The following is a 19,208-nucleotide window of genomic DNA, read 5'->3' as shown; positions in this document are numbered from 1 at the left end:
TGTGAGGTGGGCAATCTACAAATGAAAAAACTAAGAGCCTGAGGGTGAATGGACAAGCATGATCCCACAGTGGGCTACTGACAGGACAGAAGATGGATGTCAGTCTTCCGACAGCTGGCCATCACTTTTCCCACAGTACCAGGTGGCTTATGAAGGGAGTGTCTTGTGACTTTTTGAACTAAAAGAAGAGGACAGGTGAGAAGGCCTGTGGTGAGGAGCCCCTGACCTGTGTGAGAAGAAGATGCCTCTGCGCAGGAAGCGGTGTGGTCTCTGGCCGGTGGCTCTCTCTATTCGGTTTATTAGCTCTTTGTCAATTTTACTGCTTCCAAACCGAACTGGAAAAAAGGAAGAGATGACTTTCTCAGGTGGCAGGAGGTTTAGTGATTAGATATTACTGAAATGAGGGTGAAAAGTGAGTGATCCATGCACAATCTTAATGAACACAAACCTCTTTAGGCCTTCTGCTAAAGGTCCTTACCCCCAACATAAAGTAAAAGGTCTTTGTATTAAAACAACATCTGAGATCAACACAACCAACAAAACAGGAAATAAATTACAACACAAAATGCTGTTTTGCCTGAGACTGGATTCTGATGGGAAACATACCCACAATGCAGTCCAGCTAGCAACTTTTGAACAAAATATAAACATACACAAATAAAAATATGTATATATATATTTATTAAGGTAAAATTTATATTCATTGGCAACCATGATTGCTCACACTCTTTATTTGTTGAACTGAATTAATGTCTGTCTTCAAGTGAATTTTCCTTCATTGATAGATTGATAGTCTATACTCAAATCATGGAAAATGGGTTTGACTTAGATGAAAACATTTTAGTTCTGTTTCTTCTCTGACAATTAGTAATGATCTCAGAGTAAAGACTTCAATGGAATGGCAACAGTCTTTCTGAGCAGGAAGGCCCTCAAGGAAGGGCCTGATGGTGGGAACTGGCCCGCTGTGAGAAGTCACCGCTCTTAAGCTGACTTCCAGCCTTCTAGGTCCATAGTCAGTATCACTGGGAAACCTAAGTAATCTATGATTGACTTGTAGCTACTAAATGTTATAAACGGCCATTTCAAAAGACCTTTCCCAAGTTCTGAAGCGCTCAAAAAAGGGGAAGAGCTTCTACTAAGCTGTCTACTATAGATCATTATTTTGAAATATATTTTGTTATTTTATTTTAAAATAATCCTTTGGGAATATAATGCACAATCAAAAGGTTTTAGGATCCATTTTTACTTGGCATTGAAGCTTCACTGAATTTATGATTAATTCAAAATTTAAAAACATCAATGCAATCAACTCAATGGGACCACTTCTAAAAGTTGAAGCTTTTTCTGGAAAGAAAGCAGAGGACGTACCAATGAGCTTATCATAGTCTATGCCTTTTGCACTGCTCGTCTGTACTGTCCATGGGTCCACAAAATCCTCTTCAGCTTCTGCGGCATCTGGGCCATGATTACTGGTAGGTGCTGGGTTCCCTGGAGGACAGTCAGCCTTGTAATCCTCCCCCATGGCAGCTTTGTAGCTCATTTTTAACGACAGCAACATCTTTACTGCAGAATCAATTTCATCCTGAGAAAGGAAACAAAAGTGATGGCTAAAAACATTACTAATCGCTGATATTTGCTGAATGCCTATTCTATGGCAGGCACTATGTTGAATGCTTTCACACACGTTACATTAGTTAGTGTCACAACCCTACGAGGCGGGCACTGTTGTCACTGTCCTTTTCCAGCTCAAGAATCTAAGACTCAGAGAGGTAAAGGAGTTTACCCATAGAATCACAGCAAGTCATTGGCTCAAAAACACTTCATTTTCATCTGTTATTCTAGTGCTACCACGAACACTTTGGGACAGTAGCAGTGACACAACATACACTGTCATTTATGACAAAGTTCATATACTAGAGATTTCTCAAACACCACTGATGCCAGAGAATGTGTGTGACAAGCTCCTTTAACTGAGTATCCTGGAGTTCTGTGTTGGAACTAGTTTTTACATTCCACACAGGTTGAGATGAGTATTTATGGAAACTTAACCAATGATGCCACTAAGGATAGTAAGAGCAACTAAAACAGATAAAAGCAAGGACAAAAAATGTAGGCTCTCAGGTTATAAATTAAGGAGGGATTCATTGGGAAATAGTTATATCACCACATTTTAGAGTCTTATCAAACTATCTTGAAAAAAAAAAAAAAAAAAAAAAAACAACAACCAAAAAACCAAAAAACCAAAGGTAAAATGCACCCTTGGGTAGTCTGGAAGTCTATTAAAGACTCTTTTGCAGGAGTTCATAGTGGCCATCCCTAGAAGCCTGGAGTTTAGAAAAGCAGGCCTAATTAAGCCTATTAGTCACTCTATGCCCTAAAGCTCTATTCCGGTAATTGGCCTTGCTAGATTAGATCACAAACAAAGAATATACACAGTCCAATTTGCTTACCAAGGGAAATACAAACATTTCCACTTATAGTTTATACAGAACATTCTTTTTTTTAAATCTCCTTAAATTCCTTTTACCATATACAGAATGTTCTATAAACATCAACCTCCATTCAGAGATAACAGTTCCATCAGATACAGCACCTGGGCCACAGAGGACTGCGATTCTGGAGAGATCTGTGTTTCAAACTAAAAAATTATCTGAGACTCATCATTTAAATGAGCCAGATTTGTGGAATCAGTAACCCAATGGATACAATTCATAGATGAGACGTTTGCCCAGGTTAGACAGGTAAGTATGTTCCACCCATCTCATTTCTGTAGTACCTAGGCTCAGTACTTGCAAAAAGTAAGTTTAGTACCTATAATCTATCCAATTATTTATGGGAAGGCTTACCTTGCTTTGAAGTACACTGCGGTCAGTATCCCTTAATAACTAGCTTTGTTGACATTTCATACTCTATCTGGTCTAATTCTGCTTGTAACTAGGAGGCTGTGCGAAAGTCAAACATTTAACCAACGTCCCTGCTCAAGGACCATCTGCATTTTGGAATAGCACTGAAATAAGACAAGCAGGCTCACCTTATCTATTTTCTTATAATCAGTCTTAATCAGTGTCTGAACCAGGACACTGAAACAGGATTCAAAGCTGATGTTAGCTGGGTGCAATGGCTCATGCCTGTAATCCCAGCACTTTGGGAGGCCAAGGCGGGCGGATCGTCTGAGCTCGTAAGTTCGAGACCAGCCTGGGCAACACAGCAAAACCCTGTCTCTACCAAAAATAGAAAAAATTAGCCAGGTATGGTGGCACACACCTGTGTTCCTAGCTAATCGGGAGGCTGAAGTGAGAGGATTGCTTGAGCTTGGGAGGCAGAGGTTGCAGTGAGCCGAGACTGTGCCACTACACTCCAACCTGGGTGATGAAGTGAGACTCCTACCCCCAAAAAACCCCAGAACATCAGTTTTTTTTTTTTTTTTTTTAAGACAGGGTCTCACTTCAGTCTCCTAAGTAGCTGGAACTACAGGTGTGTGCCACCATGCCACCATGTCTGGCTAATTTTTAAATTTTTTGTAGAGACAGGGTCTCACTATGTTGTCTAGGCTGGTCCCAAACTCTTGGCCTCAAGCGATCCTCCTGCCTTGGTCTCCTAAGTGCTGGGATTATAGGCATGAGCCACAGAGCCTGGCCAAAAGTTGATGTTCAGAAAAAAAAAAAAGCCAGACACAAAACTGTATACTACCTGATTACATACAGTTCAAACACAGGTAGAGCTACCCCTGGTGGGAGGAGTCATGGCAGAGGCTGAGGGGCGTGAGGGTGGCTTCTAGGTGCTCTATGCTTGCTCTTGATTTGGGTGATGATTACACAGGTGTGGTCATTTTGTGAAAATTCAGTGAGGTGCCTGCTTATGATTAGCATATTTTTCTGTATGAATGGTATATTTTGATTTTAGAAGTTACTTAAACAAAAAGGAGAAGAAAAAGGCTCTGCTTTCTTTCTTAATACCTAAGACCTAGCATTGCTTCTTCAGTCCTGTTCAAACTACTTCCCCTCACAGCCCTCAGATTCTGACTTATTCCTCCCTAGGAAACTCACCGCTTTAATGAGTTGCTGCTACTGAAGGACGTGGCTCTTATTCTTTAGATACACGGGAGCAGAAAAGACCATTGAGGTCCATGGCCTAGATAAACAGCAGGCCAAGGAAGAGCTGGTGGTGCCCTCTCAGAGAACTGGCACTCCCAGTGTGGTTCAAACTATTTTGCTAAAAGTTAATTTTTAAAATTTCCAAAACATCAAGTGCTTCTACTACCAAGACATTTCAGGGTCAGATACAAATGTACTTCTGAATTTTTCATCACTTAACTCTGGTCTCATTGTGTAACCTCTGATGTCTTTAATGTGTGCCAGCCAACTGCATTAGTCAAATGATACACTTGGAAGAGTTATTATAAAATGTATCAAGTTGACTGAAATAATGAACATAACTGCAGTCACTAAGAATTACAAACCAAAAACATTTACTAAGTGTCATTCAAATTTGATATTAATGGACAAAAATATCACTGTCAACTTCCCAAAATGATAGGCTTACATAACCCCACTGGGTCTTTTATTTATTTTATCCCTTTGTTTTAAAATAACTTGGTTTAATCTTTTGAGCCCTACCTGGTGAGTAAATCTGTTTCTGTGAAAAAGTAACTTCTTTTTTTTTTTTGACATTACTTTCTGTCAGTACTGTTTATTTCTTTTAAAATATGAGCTGGGTGCAGTGGCTTGCATTTATAATCCCAGCAACTTGGTAGGCTAAGGTGGGAGCCCAGGAGTTCGAGGGTGCACTGAGCTAGGATTGCCACTGCACTCCAACATGGAAAGAGCAAGACCCTGTCTCAAAAAATACACACACACACACACACACACACACACACACACACACACAAATAATGGTTTAAATCAGGGTCCCAAATAGTCAAAGTAAACTATTGGGGAATGTGAGATGGTTGACACCATCTGGTGACAAGCAAGGTGTTTGAAAAGATAACAGGTAACAGGAGTTGAAAGTGATGGAAGTTGGGCTGGGCGTGGTGGCTCCCACCTGTCATCCCAGTACTTTAGGAGGCTGAGGCGGGCAGATCACCTGAGGTCAGGAGTTCAAGATTAACCTGGCCAATACGGCAAGACCCCGTCTCTACTAAAAATACAAAATTTAGCCGGGTGTGGTGGCGGGTGCCTATAGTCCCAGCTACTCAGGAGGCTGGGGCAGGAGAATCCCTTGAACTCAAGAGGCGGAGGTTGCAGTGAGCTGAGACCGCGCCAGTGCACAGCCTGGGCGACAGAGTGAGACTCTGCTTCAAAAAAAAAAAAAAAAAAAAAAAAAAAAGAGAAGTGATGGAAGTCATAGAGAAGCTGGGGGACCTAGGAGTGGAGTCACCCCGGAAGGAAATGAAATGCTTATGTTCTAGTTAAAGATACATATTGATGATGACACTTCTGAAATCTACTACAACAAAAGCCGAGACTTTTTTTTTTAAAGCATAATCCCGCAAGGACAAAGGAAACAAGAAGAGGGCGACAGCAACAAGGTTTCAAAGAAGCTGAAAAGCTGATGAATGACCAGTGCCTAAAAGCATGAGAGAAAAACAAATGCTAAGACACCGTGGAAATACCGGAACGTGACCGAGTGTACACTGCTATGGAATCGCCCAAAGGTTCAGACCTTAGTGACCTTGGGCGCTTACAGGAGTTGGGGGGAAAGCGGGTTATGAAAACAGGAGTGCTGGCTGAAGTCTCTTCAAGAAGAAGTTATTGAGACCCCCTTGGGAGTGTCACAGTTTCCCCTCCATTCCAAGGTTTCACGTCGAGAGAGGACAGAGTTACAGGTCCCTAGACTGGGGACAATCTGCATAGCTGGGGCACTGGCAGCACACAGAGAATAAGGAGCTTCGGGGAAGGATCCCACAGCCCAGCCCTTCTCTCCCACTCAGCTGTAGAATGCTGGCAGTGGGACTCACCCCCTCTGAACAGTGGACTGGGGGATCTTTCTCTAGGGAATCTCACTTAACTAAAGAAAAGATCCAGGCTGGGTGCGGTGGCTCACGCCTGTAATCCCAGCACTTTGGGAGGCCAAGATGGGTGGATCACGAGGTCAGGAGATCAAGACCATCCTGGCTAACATGGTGAAACCCTGTCTCTACTAAAAATACAAAAAAATTAGCCAGGCGTGGTGGCGGGTGCCTGTAGTCCTAGCTACACGGGAGGCTGAGGCAGGAGAATGGCATGAACCTGGGAGGCGGAGCTTGCAGTGAGCTGAGATGGCACCACTGCACTCCAGCCTGTGGGCAACAGAGCGAGACTCTGTCTCAAAAAAAAAAAAAAAAAAAAAGACAAAAGAAAAGATCATCTAAAGACCTTGACACGAAAGATATTCCCCAACAAAAGGGGAGCAGCCTGATCACTCTCCAGGAAGTGGAACCCATGTTGATAAGATCCTCCCCAACGAAAAGTACATCCAGCAGTTTTTACTGCACCCCCCAAAACACAAGCAAACAGCCAAGAAACACCAAACATTTGAGAATTGCCTCTAATATGAAAGGCAGGTAGGAAACAAATTATGATGGAAGAAACTGAGATTATAAAGGATGTAGAGGACTTATGGAAAACTACCATTAAGATCTCAGACAGAGGCCGGGCGCGGTGGCTCAAGCCTGTAATCCCAGCACTTTGGGAGGCTGAGACGGGCGGATCACGAGGTCAGGAGATCGAGACCATCCCGGCCTACACGGTGAAACCCCGTCTCTACTAAAAAATACAAAAAACTAGCCGGGCGAGGTGGCAGGCGCCTGTAGTCCCAGCTACTCGGGAGGCTGAGGCAGGAGAATGGCGTAAACCCAGGAGGCGGAGCTTGCAGTGAGCTGAGATCCGGTCACTGCACTCCAGCCTGGTCGACAGAGCGAGACTCCATCTCAAAAAAAAAAAAAAAAGAAAAAAAAAGATCTCGGACAGAAAAGGGTGGCACTGTACTGTAAGTCAGGGCAGAGTGCTATGAGGAAAATTCAGGGAGCACACATGCTCCTGGAGGTTAAAAATGACAGCAGAAATGGAAAATAGGAGGGTTAGAAAATCAGAGAAACAGTCTCTGAATTAAAAAAAAAAAGTCTGTGAAGAGAGAAAACAGAAGAGATCAAAGAAATCATGATTTCTGAGAATTAATGGTCATGAGTTTCTAGTCTAAAAGGCAGGCTGAGTGTGGGGGTTCACGCCTGTAATCCTAGCACTTTGGGAGGCTGAGGCAGGCAGATCACGAGATCAGGAGTTTGAGACCAGCCTGGCCAACACAGCGAAACCCCATCTTTAGTAAAATACAAAAATTAGCCGGGCCTGGTGGCACACAACTGTAATCCCAGCTACTTGGGAGGCTGAGGCAGGAGAACTGCTTGAACCCAGGAGGCAGAGGTCACAGTGAGCCGAGATTGTGCCACCACACTCCAGCCTGGGTGACAGAGCGAGACTCCATCTTGCGGGGCGGGGTCAGGGGGTGGGGCAGGGAAGAAAGGCATACTGAGCCCACATGCCATGAAATTCCAGAACATTGGAACAAAGAAGATCCTGCCAACTTCCAAAAAGAAAAAACAAAGGAATGGCAACTGACTTCTCTGCAGCAAGCCCAGAAGCTAGGTGCCAGTAGAGCAGTGGCTCCAGCATTTCCAGGGGAAATCACTTCCATGCTAGAACCCTACACCCAGCCTGGCTATCAATCACATTTTAGGTAAAATACATACACTTTCAGATGGGCAAGATCCCCCCAGAAATATTTCCTTTGCAGTATTTTTTCAGAAACAATTGGAAGATTTGCTCTGCCCGAAGAGTAAAGCAAAGAGGAATAAGACGAAGGAGCAGGAAACGGGGCACCCAATCAACAGGGGTGAAAGAAACCCCTGGGTCGACAGTGAAGAAAGACGCCAAGATGGGCAGTGTAGGACGCGAGTCACCAGTCCAGCGGGAAGCAGGCAGAAGGTTTTGGGAGAGATCTCCTCAAAAAGATGAACCTGATAGACTAGTTGATGTGTGTTGAAAGGAGATTCATTGGACAGGGAAAGGGCTTGGAGATACATTATCATTAGTATCACTGACATAAAAGTCAAGCAAACAGAAATTAAGACAAATATTAACTCCAGAGAAAACAAAAGCTGGGCGAGAAAGTTAGAGTACTCATTCTATCCTTGATGGTTCAGCTGTCCACGTCTATTTCCATGGTCATAATGATGTCAGTGTACAGATACTGACCTAACTACAACTGCAATACAGACGGGGAGACTGCCTGGATGGCAAGTGGTTGTGAAGTACGAATTCTTCATTTCCACCTGAAAGTTCCCAACTTGAAAATCAACAAGGAACAATATAATAAGCAGAATATTTACAGATATGGGGCGTACATAACCAAAAGGTTGGCTAAAAGAATTGAGCAGGAAATAGGGAGAGGTGGGTTGGAGGGCCACTGTACTTCACAAAGGCTTTGAGAACCCCTGACTCTTTACACCACAGGCATCCCAATGTTTTTTTTTTTTTTTTTTTTTTGAGACAGAGTCTCGCTTAGTCGCCCAGGCTGGAGTGCAGTGGCGCGATCTCGGCTCACTGCAAGCTCCGCCTCCCGGGTTCACGCCATTCTCCTGCCTCAGCCTCCCGAGTAGCTGGGACTACAGGCGCCCGCCGCCTCGCCCGGCTAATTTTTTGCATTTTTAGTAGAGACGGGGTTTCACAGTGTTAGCCAGGATGGTCTCGATCTCCTGACCTTGTGATCCGCCCGCCTCGGCCTCCCAAAGTGCTGGGATTACAGGCGTGAGCCACCGCGCCCGGCAGGCATCCCAATGTTGATAAAGGGAAAAATACATTTAAAACGATAACCAAGGCTGGCATGGTGGCTCATGCTGGTAATCCCAGCACTTTGGGAGGCCAAGGTGGACAGATCACCTGAAGTCAGGGGTTTGAGACCAGCCTGACCAACATGATGAAACCGCATCTCTACTGAAAATACAAAATTAGCTGGTTGTGGTGGCGCATGCCTGTAATTCCAGCTACTTGGGAGGCTGAGGCAGAAGAATCGCTTTAACCCGGGAGACAGAGGTTGCAGTGAGCTTAGATTGCGCCATTGCACTCCAGCCTGGGAAACAAGAGTGAAACTCCCTCTCAAAAAAAAAAAAAAAAAATTATAACCAAAACACCTCAGTCATTGAGGAAACCATCTATTCTAGAGTAACACAACCCTACAGACTTGGGAGGCTCAGCTGCCTTCGTGGAGAATCCAGCAAAATCATGTACCTTTGACGCATTTCCCGCTTTGAGGGACCTCACGAGCTCCCCTTGTGTGGCGATACTGTTGAACAGCTCCAGCGGAGAGGCACAGGGCTCGCTGTTGGGCATGTTTGCCATCTCTCAGGAAGTATGTTCACGGCCGGCCTGAGGTCAGAGGCTTCGTTCAGCAGACAGTCAAGACTGGTGGCGGGGCGGGGTGGGGGGCACGGGGAAGGAGAGAGAAGAAAAACGAGAGAATAACAAAACATCGTAGCTGTTTTTCCTTTCCTGTATTGAGTCCTTTTTTCTGAAAAGGTTGTGAGGTGAGTTACAATAAAGGACATGGATAATATAATAAAAAGAGAAGCAGAAATTCGGGGCCATGAAGAAGAGGAAAACCATCAAATGCCAATGCTGAAGACTAAAGGAGTGGCTAGGATTTACTGACTTAAGGTCTGCAAAAGAGGGGCCTCCTAGTCAAGATCAAGTTTGCACCTGGTGATGCCCCCTGTGCCCCACCCAGTGCCCAGAGCACTGGAGGACTCTTGTTTGCTCAGGGTCTAAATACCAATGTGTTTTTTTTTTTTTTTTTTTTTGAGACAGAGTCTTGCTCTGTTGCCCAGGCTGCAGTAGGCAACTCGGCTCACTGCAAGCTCTGCCTCCCAGGTTCATGCCATTCTCTCACCTCAGCCTCCCAAGTAGCTGGGACTACAGGTGCCCGCCACCACGCCCGGCTAATTTTTTGTATTTTTAGTAGAGAACGGGGTTTCACCGTGTTAGCCAGGATGGTCTCGATCTCCTGACCTCGTGATCCGCCCATCTCAGCCTCCCAAAGTGCTGGGATTACAGGCGTGAGCCACCACGCCCGGCCAATACCAATGTGTTTTAATAAACCTAAGTTCACTAGTGCCAAAAACTTCTGGCAAATTACTATTTGATGTTTTCTTTTTTTTTTTGAGATGGAGTCTTGCTCTGCCACCTAGGCTGGAGCGCAGTGGCGCGATCTTGGCTCACTGCAACCTCTACCTCTGGGGTTCAAGCGATTCTTCTGCCTCAGCCTCCCAAGGCTGCCTGCCACCATGCCCAGCGAATTTTTGTATTTTTAGTAGAGGGAGGGTTTCACCATGTTGGCCAGGCTGGTCTTGAACTCCTGACCTCAGGTGATCCTCCCACTTCAGCCTCTGGAAATGTTGGGATTACAGGTGTGAGCCAAGGCACCCATCCTCTATTTGCTGTTTATCTTAATTGCCTTGGGAATGAATTATCAGGCTTTTGGACCCATAACTAATATATCGCTGAGCAAATGTCTTCCACTGCTAGCCAGCTGCTTTCAAAGTGAGCTCTGGGGTGGAGGACAGGGCCTTACCTGTCCTAGGTTCCACATGGCGTAAGGACTGTCTCCAGTCTGTCCATTCCGCATGCTGCCTTATTTAACTACGAACCTTTGGAGAAGGTGTGTCTGTACCTCCTATTAGTTATGATTCACTATTACCCTTGCAGAAGGTGAGGACAGGGCAGACAGAGACTGTGCTGCCATCAAACCCTTCTTGGCTCAATCATTTCCTCTAAGTGTCAAGTTTTCTCACCTATAAAATGGCACCGCCAGGAACTTCTTCCTCTACCCCAGGCTCTTATGAGAACGAAATGAGGAAAAAAAGGCATGGTAGCACTTTGTAAACTGTAAAGCAAGATGTAACTACGTTACGAGTACTGTTATTAAATTTCTTGTGTTTCTTAGGGTTTCAAAGACTGGCTGAACTCCAGCTTCATTTTAGCTTGCTGTAAAACCTTGGAGGAGAAGGAAAATGACAAGGCTAGTGCCTGAGCTGCTAACTTTGAACACCTCTGTACCTGTTATTGTTCTAAGCACCTTATATGTATCAATTCACTTAAGCCTTGTGGCAGTCCTATGAAATAGATTTCTTATCTCCATTTCAAAGATGAGGCACAGAGGGGTTAAAAAAAACTTGCCCACGGCTGGGCATGGTGGCTCATACCTGCAATCCTGGCACTTTGGGCAATATAGTGAGACTCTACAAAAAAATGAGAAAAAAAAAAATTAGCTGGGCACGGTGGTGGGCCTGTAATCCCAGCTACTTGGGAGGCTGTAGTGGGAGGATCACTTGAGCCCGGGAGTTTGAGACTTCAGTGAGCTATGTTTGCGTCACTTTACTCCAGCCTGGGTGACAGAGTAAGACCCTGTCTCTAAAAAATAAAAATAAAATAAAATAAAAGCTTGCCCACGTTAACATCACAAGGAAATGGCAGAGGTGTGCTATAAACTCTAGTAGTTTGACTCTAGAGCCTACACTTTCAACCATTATCCTACAAATGACTTATCTCTATGAATCAAACATATACATTTGTGGTGTCATTTATTTTACTCTATCCTATCCATTTGTTAAATATTTGCTGTAAAATTATGTAAATTGGCCAGGCTGAGGTCAGGAGTTTGAGACCAGCCTGGCCAACATGGTGAAACCCTGTCTCCACTAAAAATACAAAAAAATTAGCTGGGTGTGGTGGCGCACACCTGTAGTTCCAGATACTTGGGAGGCTGAGGTGGGAGAATTGCTTGAAACTGGGAGGTGGAGGTTTCAGTGAGCTGAGATCACGCCACTGCACTCCAGCCTGGGTGACAGAGAGGTTCTGTCTCAATTAAAAAAAAAAAGTATGTAAATTGGCCAGGTGTGGTGGCTCATGCCTGTAATCCCAGCACTTTGGGAGGCCGAGGGTGGATCACTTGAGGTCAGGAGTTCGAGACTAGCCTGGCCAACATGGTGAAACCCTGTCTTTACTAAAAATACAAAAATTAGCTGGGCATGGTGGCATGTACCTGTAGTCCCAGCTACTTGGGGGGCTGAGGTATGAGAATCACTGGAACCTGGGAGGCAGAGGTTGCAGTGAGCCGAGACCATGCCACTGTACTCCAACCTGGGCAACAGAAAGACTGTCTCAAAACCAAAAAAATTCCAAAAAGTATGTAAATCATGGGTGCCGTGAGAGGTGGCTCACACCTGCAATCCAAGTGCTTTGGGAGGCTAAGGCGATTGCTTGAGCGCAGGAGTTCAACAGTAGCTTGGGTAATGTTAGGCCTCTGAGTCCAAGCTAAGCCATTATATCCCCTGTGACCTGCACGTACACATCCAGATGGCCAGTTCCTGCCTTAACGGATGACACTACACCACAAAAGAAGTGAAAATGGCCTGTTCCTGCCTTAACTGATGACATTACCTAGTGAAATTCCTTCTCTTTGCTCATCTTGGCTCAAAAGCTCCCCATTGTGACCCCCGCCCCTCCCTGCCAGAGAATTACCCCCTTCGTAATTTTCCTTTACCCACCCAAATCCTATAAAGCGGCCCCACCCCACCTCCCTTCGCTAACTCTCTTTTCAGACTCAGCCCGCCTGCATCCAGGTGAAATAAACAGCCTTGTTGCTCACACAGCCTGTTTGGTGGTCTCTTCACACGGACACAAGTGACACAAGTGAAAGGTAACATGGATAGTGAGACCCTGTCTCTCCAAAAATTTTTTATAAAAAAACAAAAATTGAAAAAAAGGTATGTAGGCCGGGCGCGGTGGCTCAAGCCTGTAATCCCAGCACTTTGGGAGGCCGAGGCGGGCGGATCACGAGGTCAGGAGATCGAGACCATCCTGGCTAACACGGTGAAACCCCGTCTCTACTAAAAATACAAAAAAAGGCCGGGTGCGGTGGCTCAAGCCTGTAATCCCAGCACTTTGGGAGGCCGAGTCGGGCGGATCACGAGGTCAGGAGATCGAGAACATCCTGGCTAACACGGTGAAACCCCGTCTCTACTAAAAATACAAAAAACTAGCCGGGCGAGGTGGCGGGCCCCTGTAGTCCCAGCTACTCGGGAGGCTGAGGCAGGAGAATGGCGTAAACCCGGGGGGTGGAGCTTGCAGCGAGCTGAGATCCGGCCACTGCACTCCAGCCTGGGCGACAGAGCGAGACTCCGTCTCAAAAAAAAAAAAAAAAAACAAAAAAAAAAAAAAAAAAAAAATACAAAAAAAAAAACCCAAAAAACTAGCCGGGCGCGGTGGCGGGCGCCTGTAGTCCCAGCTACTCGGGAGGCTGAGGCAGGAGAATGGCGTAAACCCGGGAGGCGGAGCTTGCAGTGAGCTGAGATCCGGCCACTGCACTCCAGCCTGGGTGACAGAGCAAGACTCTGTCTCAAAAAAAAAAAAAAAAAAAAAAAAAAAAAAGAAAAAAGGTATGTAAATCAAAATTTATTTAAGTCAATGAAAGTATAACACTGAAAACCAGGATAGGACAGCAGCCAGTTTCTTTCTCTTCCTTGATGAGAACCACCTCAATTCCCAGAAGGGGAGGTTTGGTGAGATAACTGACTCAGATAAGAAAGCATCCAGTTTAGGGAGGAATGCAGAAGTACCCTCTGCCTAGGGCTAGAGAGGAGAACTCCCAGACTCTCCCATTCCCTCCCCAGCAACAAGCTGAGCAAATCAGTCGTTATCCATTTCTCTCTAAGGTCTTTGCCCATATCAAATAACAATCAAACTCATGAAAATTACTTCTAGCCACAAATCATCAAACATCATGTCCAGATACTTATCCTGAATTCTCCCAACTCTCAAAGCTGGGTGTTACTCTATACACCTTGCAATAGCAGACAAGAGGCTGACGGCTCCATTGCTAGGGAGTAGCTAAGCCAGAATCTGATTGCCAAGCCCCCTCGCTCATGTGCTTTCTCAGAAGCCCTGCTGCTCCCTGCTGCCTGCCTGCCTGAAATGTCTCACACCCTTCTCTGCCTGAACTCTGCTGATTCTTTCCAATTTTAACTCAGCTCTTCACAGCCTCTCCTGACACCTGTGCTTCTGGGACCAAGTTGGTTGATCCATCCTCTGTGATCCCCAAACACTCCTTTAGTAACTTTTATGAAAGCACTTACACTGCAGTTTAGTTACTCATGTCTTCCCCAGCAGACAGAAAAGGTAAGCACTGGGTTTATTCTTCTGTGTAATTCTAGTACCTGACACACAGCTTATAAAAAAATATTTACCTAATGAATGAATCTCCTTAGTCATCTAGTTCAACTTTTTCCTCTCAGGTTTATCTGTAGAATGTCTTTACTCGTTCCAGTTGAAGTCTGATTCCCCCAGGACTTTAGATGGCCTCTTGTTTAATGTACTGGTACTGAGTTGAGCCTTCCCAGATCTGTGGAGAGCCAGGCTGGTCTCCTGGGGTCTTCTCCAGGTCTCCCATCCCTAGTCTGGTTTCTTCACCCTCTGCTAACATCTGCCCACCATCCTGGTCACTATTTTTGGAATTCCTTTTGGTTTACCCTGTCCTTCCAAAAAAAAGCAGTGCCCTGCGTGGAAGGCAACAAAGCAGCAGCAGTAAGGTTTTGAAGTTAATCAAGTATAAAAATTATTCTTTTTTTTTTTTTTTTTTTTTGAGACGGAGTCTGGCTCTGTCACCCAGGCTGGAGTGCAGTGGCGCGATCTCGGCTCACTGCAAGCTCCGCCTCCCGGGTTTACGCCATTCTCCTGCCTCAGCCTCCCGAGTAGCTGGGACTACAGGCACCCGCCACCTCGCCCGGCTAGTTTTTTGTATTTTTTAGTAGAGACGGGGTTTCACCGTGTTAGCCAGGATGGTCTCGATCTCCTGACCTCGTGATCCGCCCGTCTCGGCCTCCCAAAGTGCTGGGATTACAGGCTTGAGCCACCGCGCCCGGCCAAAAATTATTCTTAAAAATCCCTGGAGAAAGTGCCAGGTAGAATGCGTGGGTGATCCCAGGAGAGCCAATCTCCCATTGCAATAGAATAGATAACTGTTTCTTTGCTAGAGGATCAGCTAGATAAACTGTACTTGCATTTAGGGTCCCTGTTGCAGGGAAAAACATGTGTCTATAACTATCAGAACTCCATTTAAGAAGCACATGGGACCGAGGTGGGCGGATCGCGAGGTTAGGAGATCGAGACCATCCTGCCTAATACAGTGAAACCCTGTCTCTACTAAAAATACAAAAAATTAGCCGAGCCTGACGGCGGGCGCCTGTACTCCCAGCTACTTGGGAGGCTGAGGCAGGAGAATGGCGTGAACCCGGGAGGCAGAGCTTGCAGTGAGCCGAGATCGCGCCACTGCACTCCAGCCTGGGTGACTGAGCGAGACTCTGTTTCAAAAAAAAAAGAAGCACATGGGAATGAAATTAGACTGAGGAAATAGCAAATGATTATGATCACAAGGCATATATTTTGTGTGGGAATCAACCACACTATTGAAATCGTGTGTGTGTGTGTGTGTGTGTGTGTGTATGATGCAACTTTCTGTGTGGTCAGAGACAAGGAGAATGGAACTACCATCTTCCTCATTTCATGCATTTATCAGTTTATCCCATTTATTGTGTAAATGTTCTTCTTCCCCGTACCTATCAACATCCTCTTTTATTTCTTTGTTGACTTTCAGAATTGAGTTGAACTTCAGAGGTTTTTCTTTTCTTTTTTTTTTTTGAGACAGAGTCTCGCTCTGTCCCCCAAGCTGGAGTGCAGTGGCCGGATCTCAGCTCACTGCAAGCTCCGCCTCCCAGGTTTACGCCATTCTCCTGCCTCAGCTTCCCGAGTAGCTGGGACTACAGGCGCCCGCCACCTCGCCCGGCTAGTTTTTTGTATTTTTTTGTAGAGACGGGGTTTCACCATGTTAGCCAGGATGGTCTCGATCTCCTGACCTTGTGATCCGCCCGTCTCGGCCTCCCAAAGTGCTGGGATTACAGGCTTGAGCCACCGCGCCTGGCCGAACTTCAGATGTTTTTCAACTTGAAGTTCATGAACATCTGAAATTACATTAATGCTTGCAAGTACATTGGTATGTGCATGGTTTTGAGCAACGTCTCCTGGCTTCGTCTCCTGGCTTCGTAACCTTTCCAAAGGAGGCTGAGATGCCAAAAGGTTAAGGACCATTGTCTTCAGTGTTTACCAAATAAATTGCAAATAGAACATTAAGTCTTTAAGAGAATTAGATTTACCTGTTTAACAAATACTACACTCTGAAACAAAGAAATGCAGTTATAACCAGTGAAGTACTCTATTATCTTCCCTAAACAAAAGTACTGGGCGTGTAAAGAGCAAAACTGCCTACTCCAAAGCAGATCACAGCAGACCTTCAAGGAGAAAGCTAAAAAGGCTCTTGAAAATTAACCCCCAACCCCCTTTTCAAGAACTTGAATCTTGTGCTCATTGTGAAATTTTCCACTGTTGTGGAGGAGCATAATAGGCACTTAAAGAAACTGGGTATTGTATTGGGATGAGGAGTGGAAAGAATTATAGAATTGTTTAACAGAACAACATGATAAAGACTTGGGTTGCATAAAAATCATCTCACAGAGAAGATCAGGACACACTGATTCTGCAATCTGGGGAAGGGTGGCATCAAGACAGCCAATTCTGGAGCAGCTGAGAAGAAAATGTAGCCCAGGAGTGTTTCTGAATCCCTGGAATATCACCAGGAGGTAGAATACCATCCTTTAAATCTTGGCCCCAGAGTGTAAGTCACTATGCCTTTGGACTGGAAAGTTCCCAGAGGACAAGAAAATGACTTCTTTAGAGCAAGGATTTCTTGACACCTTCTGGGACCCATTATGTTCCACTTTTTTTTTTTTTTTTTAAACACTAAAAGAAAGATCGCTTTCCCCTCCAAATGACAAATGAACATTATCTTAAAAGGCAAAGCCATTAATTTATATGAAGCCAGGCACTAGACACTTTGGGGTGTCACAACAAGAATGACAATACGTTCTGATGTTGAGCACAGAAGGGGGCTGCATCAGTGAAAACTATGACAGACAGCATGAGAGTGCTGGGAGGCAAGCTACAAATCCAAGCACGCGACTGCTCAGCCAGGATCTCTATTCCCTATGGGAGCAGTGAATTACCTGAACTTTCGGTCAATGGAAGAAGTAAAATGCATAACACCCTAATCCTAAAGACACAAGTCCTGACCCCCTAAACCAAGGTTTTCAGCACTTTGGTAAAAACACTAACAAGCTCTAAGCCTGGCAAAGATGGCAATACATACCCACGTTGTGGAAGACTCTGCAGAGGTGACCACTGGTCACGCTGGGCAGTTGAGCAGCTGAGAATGCCCAGCCCAGCCAGAAATGGTCTTTAATACTCTTCCCCTCTTTCTTTCAGTTTCCCTTCTGAAAAAAGAGGCTTTTCTCTTCCTTTTGTTTACCAGTCCCCACCCTGCATTCAGCTAAGCTTTTCTTATAAATCGCCCTGATTCTCAGAAACACTTGAGCTCTTGACCAACCTTCTTGATGAGACTGTCCAATCAGAGGTGGGCTGCCTGGGACCAGGTTGAGACCAATGAAACCCTCCTGAGAATCGAGCCATTAGCTGGGCATTGCATCAGCCACCCCTCACCCCCCGCTGGCCTCCAAATAACCTCTCCACCCTCTTCCCGTTCCCCACCCTCAGTGTCAGTGTGACTGATTTTGTGGAGTCGTGGGCGTTAGAAAGAGAAACCGTAAATTCCCCGCATTTGTTCACCGAGGCGGCGCAGTGTAGTGGAAAGATCGGGAGTTCTGAGGTCACAGACGCCTGGGTTTCAATCCCAGCTTGGACTTATTCGAAACCTTGGGCAAGGGTCACATTACTTTTCTGCTTCCCTTCGGTTTCCTCATCTGTGAAATGGGCATGGAGAAGCCTGCTAACATTACCATTGAGCGGACTAAGTGCAACACTAGGCAAAGTCTCTGGCACATGGCAAGCGCTAAATAAAAATGGGGGCCTCTCTTCTCGGGAAAAGAGAAGAGGTGGAGATGATGAAGGGTTGATGCCGGTGGGAAAGGGGGACGGGGTGGGTCGGCGGCGCTCACAGGAAAGGAGCAAGGGGTCGGTGGCAGGATCCGCGCCCTTCACGGTGCCAGAACGCGGCGAGCAGCAAGCCGGGCTCTCAGGATACTGCCTGGAGGGCCAGGCCGCTGGGCGCCGCGCGGGCGTCCCTCCATTACTCCCTCCCTTGTTCCCTCACTCCGCCCCGGCCTCACTCCCCTCGCTTACCCGGCCCACCCGGGCCCGTCAGCACTCCCGGCTCAGCCACGGGTTGTCTCCGGGGCGTCCGTGGAAACGCCATCCGGACGGAACAACTTCCGGCCCGACGGCGCCATCATTGGTTGTTCACGCGGGGGCGGGGCAGAGGGCTCCACTGATTGGCTGGCGGCCCCGGGGCCGCGTCGCAACGTGACTGGACAGTGGTGTGCTGGCCGGTCTGCCTCCGGGAGAACCGAGCGCTTCCGGTGCGTGTGGTGAGCGGCGGGCCCCGGGCTGGAGGGGGCCGGGACTGGGCAGCGTCCATAAGCGCCCCGCGCCTCTTAACGCGGTCTCTCATAGCCGCTCGCCTTCCTATCACTTCCTGTTCCTTCAGAAAGCGCTGTGCCTTGGACCAACCTTACTTCTTACTATTGACAGCTCGGCTAACTCCTATTCATCTTTCAAAATCCATCTCTGGTCGTATCTTGTTTGTTGCCTTCATCAGTCTGGGGCCTCCGGGGGATCTGTGTTTTGTGTTTAATTTCCACCCACACAAGACCCAGCATAGGGCTTGACAAAGAGTAGGTAATCAGGAAATGTTTGTTGAATGGCAATATCCTATTTCTTTTACTTCCTCAGCATCTCCCCCTCCCACCTGTTTGCATTCCAGAAATATTTTTGGACGCTGGGCATTGAATAGTGAACAAAACACAGAAAGCCCTGTCCTCATGGGGCTGACATGCTGATAGTGATTGTCAGAGTCACTCGCTTCTTCCTTAGACTCTTCTCCAGTGTCCCTGCCTTCCCTTCCATCTGTCTCAGTTCCTCTTAGTTTAATCCCTCACCACCTTCCAGAGGGAGCACGGGCACTCTGGTGGTGGGAATCTGTGGGATCCTTTTGACAGCAAGGAGTCGGGTGCGTGGTGGGTGGTGCCTGGGCAGAGGAGTTGAGAGTGGCCTGGG

The 19,208-nt window shown here is 46.3% G+C and overlaps 2 protein-coding genes across 5 annotated transcripts in view; one reads left to right on the top strand and one right to left on the bottom strand.

Annotated features, from left to right (window-relative positions):
- WARS1 (tryptophanyl-tRNA synthetase 1) overlaps positions 1-19,208 on the bottom strand; it is a 217,923-nt gene that overhangs the window by 26,792 nt on the left and 171,923 nt on the right. The window contains exons 2-5 of one of the 2 annotated variants that reach the window (XM_050796736.1): positions 18,276-18,335; positions 9,264-9,437; positions 1,369-1,582; positions 227-335 (exon numbers count right to left, since the gene is read on the bottom strand). In XM_050796736.1, the coding sequence (XP_050652693.1) occupies positions 227-335; positions 1,369-1,582; positions 9,264-9,374 (434 nt within the window). In that variant the 5' untranslated portion in view covers positions 9,375-9,437; positions 18,276-18,335. Of the gene's footprint in view, positions 1-226; positions 336-1,368; positions 1,583-9,263; positions 9,438-17,286; positions 17,651-18,275; positions 18,336-19,208 lie in introns of those variants that run through there. The other variant, XM_050796737.1, reaches the window with a different exon arrangement.
- The window catches only part of WDR25 (WD repeat domain 25), a 153,240-nt gene continuing 152,480 nt past the window's right edge, over positions 18,449-19,208 (top strand). The window contains exon 1 of one of the 3 annotated variants that reach the window (XM_050796731.1): positions 18,449-18,520. The gene's annotated coding sequence lies outside the window, so the exon portion shown is untranslated. Of the gene's footprint in view, positions 18,827-19,208 lie in introns of all 3 variants that reach the window. The other 2 variants (XM_050796733.1, XM_050796732.1) reach the window with 2 other exon arrangements.

The sequence above is a fragment of the Macaca thibetana genome, chromosome 7 (genome assembly GCF_024542745.1).
Source record: "Macaca thibetana thibetana isolate TM-01 chromosome 7, ASM2454274v1, whole genome shotgun sequence".
NCBI classification, from domain to species: domain Eukaryota; kingdom Metazoa; phylum Chordata; class Mammalia; order Primates; family Cercopithecidae; genus Macaca; species Macaca thibetana.
Note: the sequence above shows the minus strand (reverse complement) of the source record. Positions and strands in the feature narration are given on the sequence as shown.